Source organism: Sorex araneus, chromosome 2, assembly GCF_027595985.1.
Source record: "Sorex araneus isolate mSorAra2 chromosome 2, mSorAra2.pri, whole genome shotgun sequence".
In the NCBI taxonomy this organism is placed as follows: domain Eukaryota; kingdom Metazoa; phylum Chordata; class Mammalia; order Eulipotyphla; family Soricidae; genus Sorex; species Sorex araneus.
The window spans coordinates 226,749,110-226,771,216 of record NC_073303.1 but is presented as its reverse complement, the minus strand read 5'-3'; the positions used below and the strand labels follow the sequence as shown (position 1 = coordinate 226,771,216).

Below are 22,107 nucleotides of genomic sequence, written 5' to 3'. Positions count from 1 at the left end.
GGAGATATGAGCCTCATAGAAACTGTTTGGGAGGGTTTATGTTTCTTCAATTTCCTGGAACAGCTTGAGAAGAACTGGCAATAGGTCCTCTTTAAATGTTTGGAAGAATTTGCTAGTGAATCCATCTGGACCTGGGCTTTTGTTTTTGGGGAGATTTTTGATTACCATTTCAATTTCCTTGATATTAATTCAGATACTCCAGGTCTTCTTGGTTCAGCCTTGGGAGATTATAGGAATCCAGGAATTTATCCATTTCTTCTAGGTTCTCTTGTTTTGTGGCATACAGATTTTCAAAGTAATCTCTGATGATCTTTTGAATTTCTTTGGTTTCTGTTGTGATGTCCCCCTTTTCATTTCTGATTCGGCTTATAAGGGTTCTCTCTCTCTTTCTTTGTGAGTCTTGCTAGTGGTTTATTAATCTTGTTTATTTTCTCGAAGAACCAGCTCTTGGTTTCATTGATCTTTCGGATTGTCTTTTGGGTTTCCATGTCGTTAATTTCTGCTCTAAGTTTTATTATCTCTTTCCGTCTGCCTGGTTTGGGCTCTTTTTGTTGGTCCTTTTCTAAGGTCTTGAGCTGTGAAGTCAAGTTATTTATGCGGGCCTTTTCTTCCTTCCTGAGATAAGCTTGCAGAGCTATAAATTTTCCCTTAATACGGCTTTAGATGCATCCCACAGGTTCTGGTAGCTCGTGTCTTCATTCTCATTTGTTTCCAGGTACCTTTTGATTTCTTCCTTGATTTCCTTCCTGACCCACTCATTGTTCAACATCGAGCTATTTAATTTCCAGGTGTTTGATTTAGTTTTCTGCGTCTGTCCATGATTAACTTCTATCTTCAGTGCATCATGGTCTGAAAAGATAGCTTAGCTGGCACAATGTCTATTTTGTTGATTCTGTTGAGGTATGTTGTGTGGCCCAGAGCATGGTCTATTCTGGAAAATGTTCCATGTGCACTGGAAAAGAATGTGTATTCCCCTTTTTTTGGATATAGAACCCTGTATAGATCTATTAGCCCTCTCTCTTCTATTTCTTCCTTCAAAGCCAGTATTTCCTTGGTGAGTTTTAATCTTCTTGATCTGTCCAGAGGTGATAGGGCGGTGTTGAAGTCTCCAACTACTATTGTGTTGCTCGCATTGTCCTTCTTAAGGTCTGTTAGCAGCTGTTGTAGGTATTTAGCTGGCCCCTCATTGGGTGCGTACACATTTAGGAGTGTGAGTTCTTCCTGCTGTACATATCCCTTGATTAATAAAAAGTGGCCTTCACTATCCCTTCTAATCTTTTTCAACCTGAAGTCTATGTTGTCCGATACTAGTAAAGCCACCCCAGCTTTTTTGAGGGAGTTGTTTGCTTGCAGGATTGTTTTCCATCCTTTGACTTTGAGTCTGTGTTTGTTCTGGCTGTTCAGATGTGTTTCTTGCAGGCATCAGAATGTTGGCTTCAGTCTCTGAATCCATTTTGCCAGTCTGTGTCTCTTAATTGGTGAATTAAGACCATTGACATTGAGAGAGATTATTGTCATAGGGTTTTGTGCCATCTTTCTGTAATTGTTTGTTGTGCTTGTAGGGGTTTTCTTGTCTTATAGTAGCCCCTTTAGACCTTCTTTTAGGTTTGGTTTAGAGTCTATGAAGTTCCTGAGTTGTTGTTTATCTGCAAAATAATGTATCATTCCTTCGAGTTTGAATGAGAGTTTGGCCGGATAAAGTATTCTTGGTGAAGCATTCATTTAATTGAGTTTTTTCATGATATCCCACCACTGCCTTCGAGCTTGAAGGGTTTCCTCTGATAGGTCTGCTGTGAACCTAAGAGGTGCTCCTTTGTATATGATTTCCTTCTTCGACCTTGTGGCTTGCAGTAATGTGTCTCTATCTGTTATGTCCATCATCCTAACTATGATATGTCTTGGAGTTTTTCTGTTAGGGTCTCTTGTAGCTAGTACCCTTCTGGCTCCTTGAATCTGGATGTCTGCATTGTCCAGCTCTGGGAACTTTTCAGCAATGATATTTTTGACTGTGGCTTTTTCACTGGGGTTGGTTCCCTGTCCTTCTGGTACTCCAATGATTCTAATGTTGTTCCTCTTGAAATCATCCCCCAGGACTCTAATTCTCCCTAGAGCTATTTTGAGGTCTCTCTCCATTGATTGTTTTGCCTGTAGGCTGCCTGCAGCTCATCTTCAAGCTCACTGATTCTGTCTTCTGCTGCAGTCATTCTATTGTTGAGGGCACCCACTGAGTTTTTAAATTCATCTATCGAATCCTTTATTTGTGACATTTCCTTTTGTAGGTTTTTAATTTCTGCTCTCATTTCTTCCCGTAATTTCTCGGCTGTCTGCTGTATCGTTTCTGTCAGGTCCTCCTTTAATTTAACGAATACCTTGTCAATCTTTCCATTGAGTTCATTGAACATCTTCAGGATTTCAGCTCTGAATTCTTTATCGGAGAGCTCAAGTTTGTAGGAAACGTCTATTGAGGCTTCTGGACTCCTTTCATCGTCCTCTCCTTGTGGCGGGGATTTGCGCTGTTTCTTCATATTGTTGTGGTGGTATGGAAGAGGGACCTTCAAGTTCGCCTCCGGTTGCAAAAAAGGATTCTGAATGGGCTTGGTCTGTGGTGATCAATTTCTTCTGTACCACCTCTAGAACATGTCCCTCTCTGATGTTCCTCTATTCTTTATGTGAGGCTTCAAGCGATGCTTTTTGAGAATGGGGTCCTTTAGCTTTAGCTTGAATAGCTGCTTATATTGGTACTTTTGAAACTTGGAATTAGCTAGCAACCTATTTGTGAACTATTTTAGGGACACCTAAGATGATACTCAGAGATATAGGTGATGAACACTGAGAAGTACTGAATAAATGTTTGGTATTTTGGGAAAAAAAAAGTGCGGCCAGCTGCCAGCTTAGAAGGAGGCCACGTCCACTTTTCTGAGGCACCACCCACTTCTGTTGAGGCCACGCTCACTTTTGTTGAGGCCACGCCCACTGGCGCAATGTGGCTGGGTGACCTCATGGAGGGAGCAGACCTTCATGGCGGTGCTGGAGGGTGGTGAGAGACTAGATGGTTGTTGCTCAGGCAGGGTGGAGTAGGGGGTCCAAAAGAAGATGGCGTGGGGGGTGGATGGGGGGGTGCAGGCACTAACCTGCAAGAGGGAGCGGACCGGCGTGGTGGCGCTGGAGGGTGGAGAGGGGCTGGTCTAAACAACCAGTTTTTAAGACACTTTCCACTATGTGATACTTATTTACAAGCACTATAGAGTATGAGATGGATATCTACGTTCTCTGTCACTGTCATCCCATTGCTCACCGATTTCTTTGAGCAGGCACCAGTAACATCGCTCATTGAGAGACTTATTGTTACTGTCTTCGGCATATCCAATACGCACAGGTAGCTTGTCAGGCTCTGCCGCTCGGGCTCGATACTCTCGGTAGCTTGCCGGGCTCTCTGAGAGGGGCAGAGGAATCGAACTCGGGTCAACCGTGTGAAAGGCAAATGCCCAACCGCTGTGCTATTGCTCCAGCCCACTTTCTCTGTGGGTCCATTAATTAGAGCTACTAATCTGCGTTTAACTGCATCCCCTTCCCACAAGAGTTTGGTATATCAAAGAGGCATCTCAGGGCTTCTCCCAGGAGCAAAAAACGATGCATTTCTCAGGTTAAGGGTTGAAGGGAGAAAACGGGAACTGTGTCCAGGGGCTAGCAGTATTCAGATCATCTTCAAGTTTGCAGGACCTTTAATTTTCTCCAGCTAGATGAAGGCAAACTATGAGAAAACAGTCACCGAAATGGACTCCCTCGTTGGTTATCCTGTCTCAAATCCTGTGTTGCTTTCTGCTTTACCTCTTCCTTCTTCAGATTATCAGATTTTTGAAAGTCTTCTTAGCCCTTTCATGCTGAACAGCACACCGGTGACTCCAGCTGCTTCCCTCCTACCACAATACTCCAGCGCAGGAATCCAGGTAAAGTCTCATCAATTAACGAAACCTCAGATCCTGGCAGCATTGTCTAATATACCCGTACTGTAGGTGGATGCCTCCTTGTGCACATCTAGAAGGCCAGCCATCAGAGCAACCCTGCCAGTCTCACAGCCTCTCCCGAAGCTCGGCCTGAACGGACACAACCCCGCCCCACACCTGCAAGTTTGTGCTGCCTCGCTCCGCCCCGCCCTTCTCCGCCCCGCCCCGCCCATCAGCCAGACCTGCCCCGCCCGCCCCTCCCTTCCACGCCCCGCCCATCAGCCAAACCTGCCCCGCCCCACCCTGCCCACCAGCCAGTCACCACCCACCTGCAAGCTTCACAGCCCGCTCCACGCCCCTCACGCCTGCCCCGCCCACCATCCAGTTAAGCCCCGCCCCTCTAGCCCCGCCCCTCTAGCCCCGCCCCTCTAGCCCCGCCCACCAGCCAGTCACGCCTCAGCCCGCACGCCTGCGCTGTCCCGCCGCACCGTCCTCACCTCATGCCTCTGGAGCACGCGACGTCTGGTGTCCACGGCCAGACGTCCCTGCGGCCATCTTGCGTCCCTCTTCCCAAATGGGGCTGGGACGCCTGAGTGCCGAGTTGGTGCTTCTTGTTCTCATATACTCAGAACTCGACTGGCTCTCAGAAGGGAGGCGGCGTGGACCTGAGTCCAAGCAGGCCCTTCGCGCCCCCTTTGCTCGGAACAGGGCGAAGCTGGACACGGAGGGTAGGGTACCGGTCCCGCGCTCCTTGGGCCTCTTCCTTGGCTTCCCCGACTTCTGTAGCATTTGAATCTGGGCCGTTTCTTTTCTGTTTCCACCGCCCCCAAAGGCCGGCGTAACCAGGCAGTACAGTCAGCACTTCAGTGGGCTTCTCGGGGTATCTTAGCGCGCGTCAGTCCTGAGGTACTCTTCCTGTTTGTTTTCATTTTTTTCCTGGCAATTCAGTGGAATTCGGGTTGAAGGGGTGATTAAGTGGCCCTTTCATACTGCAATTGCAAAGAGTTAGTTAACCTAACATTAAATGTTAGAGCTTGTTCCTGATTCACATATTCCAGATTCTAGTCACAATTTCACCACAAAGAAAGCATTACTTGTTGAGCGATATTTTTCTAATTTTTATGCTTTGGGGGGAAATCGTTTCCATTAAATGGAAATTTAATGAATTGCATTGATTTACTCTCTTTCACCTTCTAAGTAACCAACTAAGGCGTGCTTATCTAATCTCTCCCTTTAAGAATTTGGGTCTTTTTAAAAATCCTGCCTACTTCATTGTTCGTGCTGTGAGGAGGGGTGTAGCACGCATGCCTGGTGGTGCTCACGCATTTTCTCACTCCACTCGCTCAGCTATGGGTTCACACATCAAGTTGTGTCGCATACATTCCCACACTAGAGGTGCTTGTGGTATCTACCCCTTTAGTGGGTATGATGGCCAAAGTTCTCATATCTTTCTTAGTGTGCTTCTGGAGGTCGTGTTTTTTGTGTGTGGTATTTACACATTGCTGGTTGTGGTGCTGCTGGCAGATCACAGGTAGCTGTGCATCATGTGCAGACAGATTTGTCAGGCACTTACTGCATATGAGCACTAAGAATTTGAACTCATGACTGTATATCTTAAACATTGTGCTAATTCTCTGGGCATCCTTTAAGTTGTTTAGTTTGTTTTTTGCAAAATATGTTTATACCTCAGGTATGCAGCTTTATCTTTTTTTTTTTTTTGAGGAGGGGGAGGTGGTGGCTGGAGCTTGAGTACATTCCTGAAGTATCCAGGGGACCATGTGGTGCTGGGAACCCTGCTTGCAAAGCTTGAGCTCCAGACCTTTCATCTATCTCCCTGACTTACTGCCTTGTTGATTAAATAAGTATTAGAATATATCAAAGTGTTATAATTAGGAAATAGTGCATATACAAGATGTTTAGACCAAATAATGTTTTAATTTTATTTTTAGGTTGTGGAAAAGCACCACTTAACAATATATGGGAAAAGTCTCGGATTATAGGGGGTAAAGTTGCTGATATTGGCTCCTGGCCATGGATTGTTAGCCTCCAGCTTCCATATGAGAAAAAGTTTGTTCATGTATGTGGAGGTTGTTTAATAGCTAAAAGGTGGATTCTCACAGCTGCTCACTGCATTAAAATTAGGTATGCATTTAGAAACAATTCCTGTTTTTTTATATTAGGGGGCATATATATATACATATATATATAAATTGAATCACCAGTTACAAAGTTGTTTATGATTGGGTTTCAATCAAACAATTTTCCAACACCTGTTCCTTCCAGCACATTTCCCAAAGGGATATTTTGATGGTAAAGGTAGAACACCTATTCACTGTCCATTTTCATTAATCCCTATTTGCAGGTAGCCACAATGTCTTAAAATAGTACACTGTTTGTTTAATGGATTATTTATAAATACAAAATTATCATGTGGAGTATAAGGAAACACAGTAAGGGAATAAACTATAGTCAACAATATTGTTGGCTGAGAACTGAACTAAGTTTACTAATCAGGTATTAGAAATGAAAGGGGACTGGGGCAGTGAGAGGGGACATGGAGACAGTAGTGGAGGGATACTGATACTCTGATGGTGGGTGTGGTGTAGCAATGTATGTATTATTTTTCAGATAATATATATATTTCAGGTGTTACTGAAATAATATTAACACCATTATAAATCACAGTACCTAAATATAAAAAAGTTAATGATCCTTCAAGTCAGAGGTTAACATTTTCTGTAATGATAGTGAATCTTTTATTTGTTTTTAGGCCACACCTGGCTCTGTGCCCAGGAATTGCTTGGGGGAGCATATGGGGTGCTAGGAGTTGTGCCTAGGTTGGTCATGTGCAAGGCAACCATCCTCACTATTCATCGTACTGTTGCTCTGGCCTCATATATTTTAGGTTTTACAGATCATATGGTCTCTACCACAACTACTCAACTTTGCTACTTGTACAACCAAATAGGTCACAGATGATACATAATTGACTAAATGTGGCTGTGGTCAAAGGAAACTTTGCACTTGAATAAATGAGCACTTGAACAAATGAATACTTGAACAAATGAAACTTGCACAAAATGCTATTTTTCCATTTTGCTATTTTGAAGCTTCCCCAACTATTTTAAAGTATAAGAATATTCTTTGTTCATAAACATTTTTCAGAACTTTTTGTTTCATTTGGGGCCAGTGAAGTGGTTCTCAGGGCTTACTCCTAACTCTGTGGTCAAGAATGTCTTCTGGCAGTGCTCAGGGATCATATGTAGTACTAGGTATTGAACCTGGGTGGGCCGCATGCAAAGCAAACATCTATCCGTGGTACTATTGCTCCAGCCTATATGGATATTTTGAAAACAGGAGACAAGTGAAATCTGGCTTGTGGTTTGGAATTTGTTGGATTTTGCTCCAAACAGAAAAGATTTGATTTTAGCTTCTTAAGTACTATAAAATATATTAGTACATGGTTTTTGAATTCTTTGAAGACAGAGCTACAAGTTTATATTCCTAGTACTGTAAGACTTACCCCAACTCTACAGAAGGCACAATAAATGTTCATTGATTCTATGGATGATGTCAATTTGGGAGAAATAGGATTTGATAACTCACTTAGTTTTTATTTATTTTAAAGAACAGCTGTCTTGGAGAGGAATGAAATTCAAAATTCAGTTGAGGATCTCAGTGGGCTGAACCTGGTGCTTTGAATTCAAGAGCACCAATATCATTAATCTCAGGGCTTTCTTCTGGCTCTGCACTCACAAATTATGTCTGGCAGCTTGCAAGGCAAGCTACACATTGTACTCTGTCTCTCAGGTCCAAGCCCCAATATCTATGCTTGGTCTTCTCTCAGAGCAACCTGCCAGCACTGAGTCAGGAGTGGCATCTATATCCGCAGGTGTGGCCCCCAAACAAAATGTACTTGAGGGCAGCTTGCCTTTATGGAATATATAGATTTTAATTTGAATCCACATTTTAAGACACAAATTCATCTTTTGAGCAATAACAATGACAAAAAATTCAGAAAAATTGAGCCCGGGTTTTAGAAAAATATTGAAAAATGTTGCAAACTAAGAATCAGTTCTATTATTTCACATGTTGTTATTACTGTTTTCTAACATGCTATCTTTAAGAACTGCATTCAGTGGCTTTTCAGTCATGAAATTAGAAGAAAAGGGCTCCTTGGTATGGTTTGAAGATTCTTGGAAAAGCTCTTCTTATCTACTAAGTTCTAAAATCTTTACTGGTCTGTTGCTTTTACATAGTGAGGAGAAGAGTGAGACTAGAGTTGGGAGACCTGTGTTCTCAACCTCCTCTGACACTTTGTATAGTAGTGGTTTTAAATAACTTTCCAAAATCTACATATATGACCTTGACAAAAAATAGAGCGTTGCCCCATCAAAAATTAAGAAGAGATGAACAGGAACTTCCTCAAAGAAGTACAAATAGACAAAAAGCATGTAAAAATGCTCTGTATAACTTTCAGGAAATGCAAAGCAAAACAACAATGAGATGTCACCTCATACCACAGAGACTGGCACTCATCAAAAAGAATAACAGCTAGTGTTGGCAAGGATGTGGGGGAAATGGACCCTCTAATTCAGTCTTTTTGGAAGACAATATGGACACCTATTCCTTCACCAGTACACATTTCCCACCACTAATGTCCCCAGTTTCCCTCCATCCACCCACCGCCACCCCCTAACCCCCGCTACCTCCTATTCTTCTCTGTTCTCTCTCTCTCTCTCTCTCTCTCTCTCTCTCTCTCTCTCTCTCTCTCTGTAGCAGGCATATCACTTTACTTCCTTTCAGCACTCAGTTTTTGTCCAGAGTGATCATTTCCAACTGTCAGCAATATGCTTTTTAACAAGTTCAAAATTAAAGTATTAATTTTTCCCTCTAATTCTGTCCTTTGTCTTTCTTTTGTTATTTTTTTCTGGGGGTCTTGGGTCACACCCAGCTATAATCAGTATGTATTAAAAAATAAATTGTAAAGGACCCAGCGGCTCTCTCTCTCACCACCTGCGTTTGGTGGTCTTTGACTGCTTCCCCCCGGGGCAGCTGGTGGCGATGGGCGGATGAAGGAGGGAGTGAGGGCCAGGCTGGTTGGTGTCAGTTGCAGTTTATTCCATTCCCATCTCCATTCTCTTCCTCCTCCTTCCCTGATCTCCTTCATCTTCTTCTTGGATCCTGCTCCTTCATACTTCTCTCTGATTCTCCCCGATTCCCCTCTACATTCTACTTCATTCTCCTTCTCTGAATCTCCTCCTTCATTCTTCTCCATCCCTCCATCTTTCTAGACTCCCTGATCCTCTTGGATTCTCCCTTCACCCATTCTTACAGCCTTAGTTATCTCCCCAAGCAGGAGGGGTTGGGGATTACACATAGGTGTGGTCATATAATCTACAGAGGTAAAATCCTTCCCTCAGGGGAAGCTTCTTCTAGGACAAACTTTTCATTCAGCAGGATGACCCACCCAAGAGTGAAATAGAAACACATCTATGGGTGTGTTTCTCCTTTCCAACAAACATATAAACATTCATAGTATTAGTCATTTTGTATGGACACAGAGATACATTAGGCTTATAGGATGGCTCTCCTAGGGGTATCTCGCTCTAGATCTCCGACTACAGTGCTCAGGCCAGATTAGTCTTTCCTAACCCTAGCAGGGTCCTAATCTAGTTGTTACTTTTTGGATCATGACAGAATCTATCCATGATCATGTCTTAACTTCTAGTTAAGTATTATGGTGCTTTAGCCTGGCCCATTTCGATGCAGGGTAGCTCACAGCTTGCCCTAGGTCCATCCAGTCCCTCGTCAGGACCCTGCTTTTGGGGTGCAAGGAAGTAAGGGCAGCTGAGGCTTAAGTCGAGAAAACAGATGCCCAGGAGTGAATATTACTCAGAGTCAATTAATTCCCAAGTTACAAAAGCATAGTGTTAACTGTCTTCCTGTGTCTATAGAAAAAGGACATTGCTCTGAAGTAAAAGTACATAAGGAGAAGAGAAAGGCAGTATTTCACTTATGAATACAAGTTCATTGTCCTTAAAAGGATCTGACCTTACAAGTTAACAGTCTGATTAGGAGAAAAAAGATAATTGACCAGTTGCGGAAGCAGAGCACAAAGAAAGAGATTACAGACAAACTAAGGAATGGGAGTGTCTCAGAAGCACTGTGATGGGTGTAACCCAGTAAACCTAAGCTCCCTATGGCAAGGGAGAAAGGACAAACCAATGTTATCCTACAAATCAGGTCTACTCCTGGCTCTGTGCTCAGGGATCACATCTGGTGGGATTTAGGAGACCATATGGGACCATGGATCAAATCTGGCATGACTGCATTCAAGGCAAATGCCTTGCTGTTGTACTATTTCTTTGGCCCCTGCCTTTTAAAAATATAACAGGATCACCAGTAGCTTCATTACCCAAATAATTCCTTGATTTCTCCTATTTCAACTATCCAAATGGTCCCAAAAGTCTGTGCAGTCTCTGTGCAATATTTTTTTATTTTTGACCCCCAACACTCAACACTAATTAGTAGATTTAGAATATCAGTATTTGTATTTTTAGCACATCACATAAGTACTTTACTACTCTGTAACTACCCTAATGAATGTGAAGTAGAATCCTATTGTGGTTTTGTTTTCCTTAAGGTATTGAGAATCTATTTGATTATTCACATTGGTAATTTGTGTATCTTTTTGAGAAATGTGTGTTGAAGCCCTTTACCCATATTTGAATTGGGCTACTTATGAGTTAAGTTCTTAGTACATTCTGGATACTAATCTCTTAACAAATATATGACTTTTAAATGTCTCTCATATTTTGTGTTATCATTCACGATCTTTAAAAATATCTGAAGCTTTTTTTTTACAAAGTTGTTCATAAAACAGTCAGTTCAGGTATTCAATATTCCAACACCAGCCCAATCATCAGTGTGTCTTTCCCTTCACCAGTCTTGTTACCCACCTACCCCACAGCATGCTCTCTTAGCAGGTACGAAAGAATTTATATTGCTTGTTACAACAAATATCTAATAATGGTATTACTAAAGTCATTGTCCAAGGATTTGCTGACCGGTTAGACTCTTGTTGAGCTATCTATGCTATTGTTTTCACTCATTTAGCTTAGTGGGCTTCTATGCAATGTTCACATCAAATTTTCTGTGCTACAACTGGGTCGTCAGTACTATGAAATTTGAGATGTCCCTCCAGGGTCTGTGAAACTGGGATGATTCAGCAGTATGGTGTCACAGCTGGGCCTTTTATATGCCCTTGGAAACAGGTGTGGGTGGAGTACTGGGTCTTCCAACAAGGTGGGAACTTGCCCTGCCCCTAGCGTGAGAAGACTTCAGAGAACTGGACGCAGAGACCAGGCCTACCTCATTAGGCTCAGCTGTGGCATCTCTGTGAAACCAGTTGTGGATCTGGGCCTTTTCCCTACTATCTTGATATAGTGTTAGTTGATACTCAAAAGTTCACAATTTTGACAAAAGTTCAATTTATCTTACAAAAAAATTTCTTGGGGGGTTATCTACACCTCTTTACTGTCACTCCAGTCCCCTTTTGTTTTTGTGTTTGGGCCACAGCGAATGGTACTCATGGATACTCCCCACTCGGTGCTCAGAGGTCACTCCTAGAGGTGCCCCGGGGCCATCCTTCACCAGTGATCGAAACTAGGGCTCCAGCATGCAAAACATGCACTCCAGTCCTTTGAACTATGTCCTCAACTTCTTTTTTTTTTTTTTTGCTTTTTGGGTCACACCTGGCAACGCACAGGGGTTACTCCTGGCTCTGCACTCAGGAATTACCCCTGGCTGTGCTCAGGGGACCATATGGGATGCTGGGATTTGAACCCCGGGTCGGCTGCGTGCAAGGCAAACGCCCTACCCGCTGTGCTATCTCTCCAGCCCCAACTTCTTTATTTTTGACTAGAAAAGTTTTATAAATTTGTTTTTATTTTTGCTTGCTTTTAATTTTTTTTTAAACCTGACAAAAATCTTGGGGCTAGATATGTGACAACTAGTATAACAGACCCCTAGGTTTGATACTGAGGCACTGCATGCCTCATCCCTACCTCCAGCATTGCTGGACCCAAGCACTACTGGGAGTGGTCCCACAACAGTAAAAAAAAAAGAAAAAAAATATAAAGACTGTCAAGGGGCCAGAGTGATAGTACAGTAAGTAAGGTGCTTGCCTTTCAGGCATCCTACCTAAGTTTGATCCTTGGCATCCCGTGTGGTCTCCAAGTCCACCAGGAGTGAGTCCCATATTCAAAGCTAGGAGTAAGCCCTAAGTACTCCAGGGTGTGGTCCCAAATAAAAACATAACAAAAAACTATCAAAATCCATTAGTGCTTCTTGGTTTTATATTTAGATTATACTTCATAAAGTTCTTATGTTAGTGTTTTGTATTAATTTGATTTCTAGCTTAATTTATATTTTCTCATGCTAATTCAAAAACAATAGAAAAATCATTTCATCAGCTTCCTGTCACCCAACTTCATCTTATCAACTTATTATTTTTTTTGTTTTGTTTTGTTTTGGTTTTGGGGTCACACCCGGCGATGCACAGGGGTTACTCCTGGCTCTTCACTCAGGAATTACCCCTGGCGGTGCTCAGGGGACCATATGGGATGCTGGGATTAGAACCGGGGTCGGCCGCGTGCAAGGCAAACGCCCTACCCGCTGTGCTATCGCTCCAGCCCCTTATCAACTTATTTTTGATCATATTTCAACAAATCCTCTGATTTTTTTCCGTTGTTTTTTTGGCCACATTCAGCTGTGCTCCTGGCTCTGTGCTCAGAGATCAGTCTGACAGGCTCAGGGGACTATATCGGTGCTGGGCATTAAACCTGGGTTAGCTGCATGCAAGGTAAGTGCCCAACCTGCTGTACTATTTATATGTCCTGAACATATAAAATATGTTCCAGCCTCATATTTTTCAATTCTTATGTATTAGAATCTGTTATTGAAATTTCATCCTTTAATATTTTACTCATTTCCTAGATCATTATATGTTGATTTTCATTTGATATGACTTTGTTACATAGAAATAGAATTTAATTTTTTGTTATTAATCTAACATGAAAAATAGTAAAACTCATGAAATATTATATTCTGTGTTTAGTTACATAAACATGTTTATGAAAACATTTACTCTCTTTCAGAGATCCAGACTTATGGAGAGCTGTAATTGGAACTAATATTCTATATCAGAAACAAACCAAAATGATGGAAGTTCAGGAAATCATTGTCCATCCTAACTTCATGTTGGAAAATTACTTAAATGATGTTGCACTTTTTCATTTAAAAAAAGCAATGACATATAATGACTACATACAGCCTATCTGTCTACCTTTTGGTGTTTTCCAAAACCTGGACCAAAACACTGCATGTTATATAAGTGGCTGGGGATTAACAAAAGAAAAAGGTAATTAAGCCTGAATTATTTCTTATTAGAGACTTACTTGTTACTGACAAAGGATAAATCCTTATATATTTATTTTTATTTCATTAATTTAAAAAACAGGTCACTCTAAGTGAAAGGAAACTCTTTTTTTCTAATGCATAAGTTTATAGAAACTTTTGTTAAGTAGAATGACAGACAATTGACCTTTAAACATCAGAAAGAATCATGGTTCCAGGTACTGGAAAGATAGTACATCATGACCCACGTTTAATCTTTGGCATCCTGTGTGGTTCACTGAGCACCACAGGAGTAATTACTGAATGCAGAGCTAGGAATAACCCCTGAGCATTGCCAGATTTGCAGTTAAGGCACTAGTTTTACAAAGTTACTTAGGTTAGTTCTTTTTTCACTTTATGACCTTCAAACATTGATAATAGATTGATTGGTCATAGCCTGCATTCTATTCAAGGATCTTCAATATGCTGGTTGAGGTTTTGTTTCACATTAATTCCTTGTGATATGTAGTTCTAAGGGTTTTTCTAAATTCATAGAGACATATTTCCTAAAGCAGTAAAAATCCTTTATGAGCCTCATTATACCAAACAAGTTTACCTCCTTTGACTCCTGGTAAGCTTTCCACTGCTATAATTTTACCTTTTCCCAAATGTTTTGTGAATTGAATATTCCACATGTAGACTATATCTCCACAGTGTTTGGCTACATTAGCCATCTTCTTCCACTTAGGAAAGAATTTTTCAACTATCCATGTTAGCCACTCAATAAATTATCACTTTTTACCACTGAATTTTATGGCTATCCCATAATTTACTTACTCATCTGTTGAGGGAAATCTTGATTGCTTCTGATTTTTGGTGACATAGATAGGGCGGTTAAAAGTATTTTACATTTGTAAGATTTATCTATTTCATGTAGGTTAAAAATGTACTATCACAGAATTAATTAATAATATTATTTATTACATTTATATAGCAATAAAAAAGAAGGTATAGTGTTTTTACTTTATCAGCTTTATAATTTTTTAAAATTTCAGATTAGTTCTATTCATCTATATGTGACTTCACAATAAAAGAGAGTTATCTCTTACATGCATAGAATGAAAGAGAAACATAGTGGAGCTAGAGAGATAACACAGCAGGTAGAGCACTTGCCTTGTTTGCAGCCAACCTGGGTTTGATTCCCAGAATTCCATATGGCCCCCTGAACACCACCAGGAGTGATTCCATGAATGTAGAAGCAGGAGTAAGCCTTGAGCATTGATGGGCATAGCCCCAAAATAAAAAAAAGAGAAGGAAAGAAGGAAGGAAGGAAAGATTGTGGTATTTATTTTTTTTGTTATCTAAATATAGTTTTGGAAGTCCTCACTACAACAATTAATTAGAAAAAGAAGCCAAAGGAATTAAATTTTTTTAAAAGTGAAAGTATTACTATTTGCATATGATATAATAATATACATGGAAGACTAAGTATATAGAGGATTAATATACGTTGTATTACTTGATAGTATACATAAAATACTTCACTAAAAATTTCCTAGAAATAATAAACCAGTACAGCAAAGCAAAAGGTTATCTATTGCATTTCTATATTCACAAAAGTCTGTTGAGTTTCTCGATGCAAATAATGAACTAGAAGAAAAAGAAAATAGAAAAAAAAAAGACTATTTCATTTAAAAGTGTCCAAAATACATCAGATACCCAGAAATCAAATAAAAAATATATGAAGGACCTATCCATTTAAAACTATGTCACTACTGAAAGAATTAGAAGAAGACATCAGGAAATTTTTAAAAATATTCCATGTTCATGGATAGAAAGAATTACCATAGTCTAAATGACTATTCTACCTTAAAGATTATAAGATTAAATGTAGTTTCCATCAAAATAGTAGTAGTGTCCTCAAAGACTTAGAACAAATACTACTAAAATTTGTCTGTAATCATAAAGTGCCCTGAAAGCAATTCTGAGAAGAAAGAAAATGGAAAGTATATCTCCTGAATTTAAATTACATTGTAAATCTATAGTAATAAAAATGGTGTTGAGCTGAAATAAAGTAAGACTCTTCAGACCAATGGAGTAAAAGAGAGCACAGAGATAAACATCCAGAATTATAGATAGTTAATTCATGACCAAGGAACTGGGTGCCTGAAGTGGAACAAGAAAAACTTCTTCAATAAATGGGAAAATTATATAGCTACATACAAAAAATGAAATTGGATTTGCATCACACATCGCACACAAAACTTATCGGAGTGGATTAATGAGAGATTAGGTCAAAATCCATAAAATATATTGAAAAATATATAGATAGAAGCCTCCAGGATATGAACCTCAGAGATATTCATATCCTGGAGAATAAAATAAAATCCTTTTCAATGATTTTATTTTATTTCTAAAGATTAAACAATAAATTTTATTACATCGAATAAAATTTTTACATGGCAAAAGAAACTCAATCCAAAACAAAAAGGCACTGTACTGAACTGAAGAAAATAGTTTCTCACAATACATAGGCAAAGGACTAATATCTAAGATGCGTAAGGTGGTCATAAAGTTTAGCAACAATAAAATTACTAACTACATTTAAAATGGGGCAGAGATGAATAGAAACATCTCAGGAAAAGACATATGGATGGTCAATAGGCATATGAAAAAGCACTCGTCATCACTTATTTTCAGGAAAATGTGAATCAACACAATGAGATAGCATGTAACAGTGAGAATGCATATATCAAAAAGATTGGAAACAAGTGTTAGCAATGATGTGAAGAAAAAAAGAACACTCATTAGTGAATGAGGGATTGCTGGGAATATTTTTTGGTTAAACCCTTATGGAAAACAATATAGAGATCTCCAAAAAGCTAGAATAGAGGGGCTGGAGCGATAGCACAGTGGGTAGGGCATTTGCCTTGCATGCGGCTGACCTGGGTTTGATTCCCAGCATCCCATATGGTCCCCTGAGCACCGTCAGGGGTGATTCCTGAGTGCAGATCCAGGAATAACCCTTGTGCATTGCCAGGTGTGACCCAAAAAGCAAAAAAAAAAAAAAAGCTAGAATAGAGTTTCCATCTGGCCCAGTGATTCCACCTCCTGGCACCTACCCTCAAACATAAAAACATTAATTAAACAAGATGTAGCCATAACTATAGGTTCATTGTAGCACTAATTATAATAGCCAATATAGGAAACAGCCCAAATGACTAGTGACAGATGGAAGGAAAAAGAAGTTGTGATATATGTAGACTTTGGAATACTATGCACCTATAAGAAAAATGAAATATTTCAAGCAACTTTGATGGAACTGGAGGGTATCATCTTAAGTGACATAAGTCAGAGAAAGGACAAATGCCAAGCTATCTCACCCTAGTGTTATATTGAGAATCTAATGATAATAAACCCTGGACCTTGGATTCAAGAATTTAGATTACCATGTAAGGTGAGAAGTGGGTGGGGAGAATGACTACATGTATTGGGAGTAAGAAAAGGACATTGGCAGAGGGTCTTGGACACTTTGATGGTGGTGAGGTGAGGTAACCATATACATTAATACTATCAATGTTAACACTATTGAAACCATTTTATTTTTTAATTATTAAAAGGAACAGAAAACGAAATTGTGCTAACAGGCATAATACTGTAGCACTGTCATCCCATTGTTCATCGATTTGCTCGAGTGGGCACCAGTAACGTCTCCATTGTGAGACTTCTCGTTACTGTTTTTGGCATATTGAATACACCACGGATAGCTTGCCAGGCTCTGCTGTGCGGGTGGGATGTTCTTGGTAGCTTGCCAGGCTCTCTGAAGGGGACGGAGGAATCGAACCCGGGTCAGCCACGTGCAAGGCAAATGCCCTACCCGCTGTGCTATTGCTCCAGTCCTATAATAGATACTACTTAGCTAAAATAATTGATGAGATCTATGGCTTGCTGCAACTTAGATACACTTGAAAGTTATTATGCTATGTGAAATAGTCAGAAGAAAGACAAATACCAGGTGATCTCAATCCAACAGTATATATAAATAAACAGCAAGTGACTAGCTAAAGGCAAATGTAAACAAACTTTTGGCCCGAATAATAATAAATGTTAATGGATCAAATATTTAGTTAAAAAACATGATTATATGAAGGAGCAGAAAAGCAGGTTTATCTTAGCAAGTCATACCTAAATCATAAAGCTATGGAAGGATTAAAGTAAAAGGACAGGAAGAAATATGAAAAGCTGCTATTACTGTGCAGACAAAATAAACTTTAAGACAAAATAAATATTTATGATGAAGGTTATATACTTGGCAGAGTCTCTTGCCCCCGCGCCTGGCTGTCTTCACTGGGGCCCCTCAGAGGGAATGGGTTGAGCTTCCCTCCCCACCTGAGCAGAGCCCCGGCAGCCGAAGATCTCTGGAACCCAGCCATAGCCATGCTCGAGGCCCCTCTCCACACCTTTGGACGAGCCTCACACATGAAGGAACCAGCAGAGGAATCCAGGTGTGCAGGATCCGGGGCTGAGATCTCCTGGGACTGGGCCTCTTCTGCCAGATGCCCCATTTTCCTGTAGCTAGGCGGTCATACCCAGAAACTGCCCCTGGTGCCGTGTAATCCCATCAATGGCCATCATCCAGAGATTATAAAACCAAGCTCCCGGAAGTGACATTTTATAGCCTAGTTGTCCCTCTTGGAGAACCTGGCAAGCTACCGAGAATTTCCTGCCCACATGGGAGAGCCTGGCAAGCTCCCTATGGTATATACATATGACAAATACAGTAACAATGATGGATCTCATTCTCCTGACCCTGAAAGAGCCTCTAATGTGGCACCATTTGGAAGGACAAGTAAAGAGAGACTGCTAAAATCTCAGGGCTAGGACAAACGGAGACGTTACTAGGCCCGCTCGAGCAAATTTGAAGATCAACGGGATGATAGTGATAGTGATATAGTTATATATTTACAACAGGTTCAACTCATCAGAAAGGTAGAACAATTCTAGGCTTGTGAGTTTTAAAAAATGGGACCCAGATAATAATCAAGGAAAATAGAATTGTACAGCACAAATTATTACTCTGTGATAGCATAGAATTTTATTTGGGGGCCAAAGCAGCTGTGTTCAGGGCTTTCTTCTGACTCAATGCTATGCTCAGGGATCATTCCTGGTGGTGCTTGGCCTGTCAGGAACTAGAGTTGGCTGCGTGCAAGGCAAGTACCTTAACCCCTGTACCCAATAGAGATTTTTAAAATACAAATCTCTTTATTAATCAAACATGAAAATTAGTAAAAATTTACAACATTTAAGCAAAATAGTGAGCAAGTTTGATTTAAGAGCCAACTCATAATTCTACAGCTAAAAATCAGAGAATTTGATCTAAGTCACTATCACTGTCACTGTCGTCCCGTTGTTCATCCATTTCCTTGAGCGGGCACCAGTAATGTCTCCATTGTGAGACTTGTTGTTTTTCGCATATTGAATACAACACGGGTAGCTTGCCAGGCTCTGCCGTTGTGGACGGGATACTCTCGGTAGCTTGCCGGGCTCTCCGAGAGGGATGGAGGAATCTAAGTACAGAGTGAAATTTTATAAAGGTAAATATAGCCAAGAACTATAATTATTTAATTATAATTGTCTCTGATTACATTTCTAATTGGTGTAATTTCTAATTGGTATAATTGTTTCTAAATTACATTTATATATTACATATGTATAGTATGTGTGTATATATATGTATATATATATATATATATATATATATATGTTTCTTTGGGACAGCCTTCCCAATATACTTGAGAGTCCTAGAGCCACTTCTAAAACATTCTTCAAGAAATTTTTGCTTGATGATTCAGTGCTGTCTGGAGATTTTGGGGACTTGCCAGAATCATCCCAGCAGTACTCAGGGACAACCAAGTCTACATTTGGTGGTGATGGGGAAGGGAGACTCTGTAGTGTCAAGAATTGAACTCAGGGTCTTGAGCATGAAGGGATCCATGCACGCATCCATCTCCCTGGCCCTTCCCTCAAATTTTAAATTGTATTTTAAATCATTTTCTATGCTTTAAAGATTATAGCGTGTCCTTTTTGTTTGTTTCTGGGTTACACCTGGCTGTGTCAGAGATTACTCCCGACTCTGTGCTCAGGTATCATTCCTGGTGGTGTTCAGAGGACCATATGTGATGTCAGTTTTGAACCTGGGTTGGCCGAGTGTAAGGCGAGCACCCTAACCCACTGTACCACTGGACTGTCTCTTTGGTCCCCAGCTTGTCTTAAAAACTGTTCTATATTTAAAACACTGTTATTTACAGTACTGTTCCTGATAAGGTTTCATAATACAATATTCTAACACCATACCTTCCACTAGAGTGTTCACTTCTTCCTTCATCATTGTCCCAGGGTTCCCTCTCAACCACCCTTCCCTAATCCCTACCTTGGTAAGTACAGTTCTGTAAATCAGTTCTGGCTTTATTGTCTTTGACCATTTGTTATTTCCATACTGTGTTCCTTTATATCCCACATAACAGAACCGGCATCTGTTTCTCTCCTGACTGACTTCACTCTGCATGGTACCAATCGGTTCCATCCAAGTAGGCAAATGGCAGAAATTAAAAAAAATTTTTAATGAATTATCGTGAATACATTTATAGACTTACAGACTTTCATGATTGCGTTTCAGTCAAACAATGTTCAAGTACTCATGCCTTCACCAGTGCCCATTCTCCACTACCAATGTTCCCAGTATCCCTTTCCCCATCCCCACCCCTTCCCACCTCCTGCCTCTGTCCTTTTTGGGTGTTATAGTTTGCAATACAGGTAACAAGCAGCCATCATGTTCGGTCCATAGTCTACCTTTAATATGCATCTATCAAGCGATCCCTCCAACCATCATTTATTTAGTGCGCCTCTCTCCATCCCAGCTACCTTTTCCCCCAGTGCATGAGATCGGCTATCAAACCATGGGGTAGTCCTCCTGACCCTTATTTCAACTGTTCTTAGGTATTAATCTATTATGTTACTTTATATTTCACAAATGAGTGCAGTCCTTTTATGTCTGTCCCTCTCTTTCTGACTCATTTCACTTAGCATGATACTCCTCATGTTGAATCATTCATATGCGAATTTCATGACTTCATTTTTTCTAACAACTGCGTAGTATTCCATTGTGTAGATGTACCATAGTTCCTTTAACCAGTCGTCTGTTCTTGGGCACTCGGGTTTTTACCAGATTCTAGCTATTGTAAATAGTGCTGCAATAAACATACAAGTCCATATGTCATTTCTACTGTACTTTTTTGTATTTCCAGGATATATTCCCAGAAGTGGTATTGCTGGGTCAAATAGGAACTTGATTTCTAGTTTTTTGAGAACAGTCAGCATTCCCACCAGCAGTGAAGGAGAGTCCCTTTCTCCCTGCATCCGTGCCAACATCGGTTGTTTTTGTTCTTTTGGATGTGAAATTGCAGAATTCTTAAAAACCTATCTCTGAGTAGTATTCCATTGTACAGCATCTTCCTTCCTTCCTTGCTATTGAATCACTGTGAGATACACAGTTACAAAGTTGTTCATGGTTCGTTTCAGTTATACATCTATGACTGAAGCATACATACATAGTCTTCTATCGTTCAGTCCAACATCTATTCCCCCAACAGTGCACATTTCCCACCACCAGTGTCCCCAGTTTCCCAGTGTCCCCAGTTTCCCTCCCACTCCCCTGACCCCCCAGCCTGTCTCTATGGCAGGCACTTTCTCTCTTTCTCTCCCTCCCCCCCTTTTTTTTTTTGCTTTTTGGGTCACACCCGACAATGCTCAGGGGTTACTCCTGGCTTATGCACTCAGGAATTACTTCTGGCGGTGCTCCCATATGGGATGCTGGGAATCAAACCCGGGTCGGCCGCGTGCAAGGCAAACACCTTACATGCTGTGCTGTCACTCCAGCCTCATCCCTCCCCTTTTAGGGTTTGATGCTGAGAGGTTGTCAAGTTTGTTCCTTTACCTATTTTCGGCACATGGTTCTTATCCAGAGTGATCATTTCCAACTATCTTTGTCATAGTACTCCCTTCTTTATCCACACTGCTTTCTTCCTCAGTACTTGAGGCAGGCTTCCAATTGTGGAACTCCTGGCCCTTGTTTCTACTGTCCTTGGATATTAGTGTCATATTATGGTGTTTTTTTTTGACCCCACAAATGGTGCAATCATTCTGTGTCTGTCCCTCTCCTTCACTCAGCATGATACTCCCATTTATGGAGTATTCACTCAGCATGTCCATCAATTTATAAGACAATTCCATAACTTCATTTTTCCTAACAGCTGTGCCTCTTCAACAAGTGGTTCTGGGAAAACTGGGTAGCTACATACAAAAAAAAAATATCAACTTTGACGTATTTCAGATCAAAATGGATTAAAGGCCTCTCAGTATCAGTATTGCAAACCATAATGTCCAAAAGTAGAGAGAGAGTAAGAAGGAAAATGTCTTCAATAGAGGCAGGGAGTGGGGTGAGGGGTTTGGGGTAATGGGAGAGATACTGGAGACATTGGTGATAGAAAATGTACTCTGGTGGAGAGATGGGTGTTCGTTAATTGTATGTCTGAAACTCAATCACGAAAGCTTTGTAACTGTGTAACTATTGAATCTCATGGTGATTCAATAAAAAATGGAGTAAAGATCTCAATATCAGAACTGAATCCATAATGCACATGAAGAAAAATGTTGGAAACCTTTATGATATTGCAGCTAAAGGCATCTACAAGGATGAAATACCACT

General features: G+C 40.6%; 1 protein-coding gene across 1 annotated transcript in view; it reads left to right on the top strand.

Annotated features, from left to right (window-relative positions):
- Window positions 1–3,773: 3,773 nt before the first annotated feature.
- TMPRSS12 (transmembrane serine protease 12) overlaps window positions 3,774–22,107 on the top strand; it is a 41,072-nt gene continuing 22,738 nt past the window's right edge. Inside the window, exons 1-6 of the mRNA XM_055124586.1 lie at window positions 3,774–3,947; window positions 4,040–4,127; window positions 4,574–4,672; window positions 5,894–6,086; window positions 8,270–8,274; window positions 13,108–13,368. Of these exons, the coding sequence (XP_054980561.1) occupies window positions 3,774–3,947; window positions 4,040–4,127; window positions 4,574–4,672; window positions 5,894–6,086; window positions 8,270–8,274; window positions 13,108–13,368 (820 nt within the window). The remainder of the gene's footprint in view (window positions 3,948–4,039; window positions 4,128–4,573; window positions 4,673–5,893; window positions 6,087–8,269; window positions 8,275–13,107; window positions 13,369–22,107) is intronic.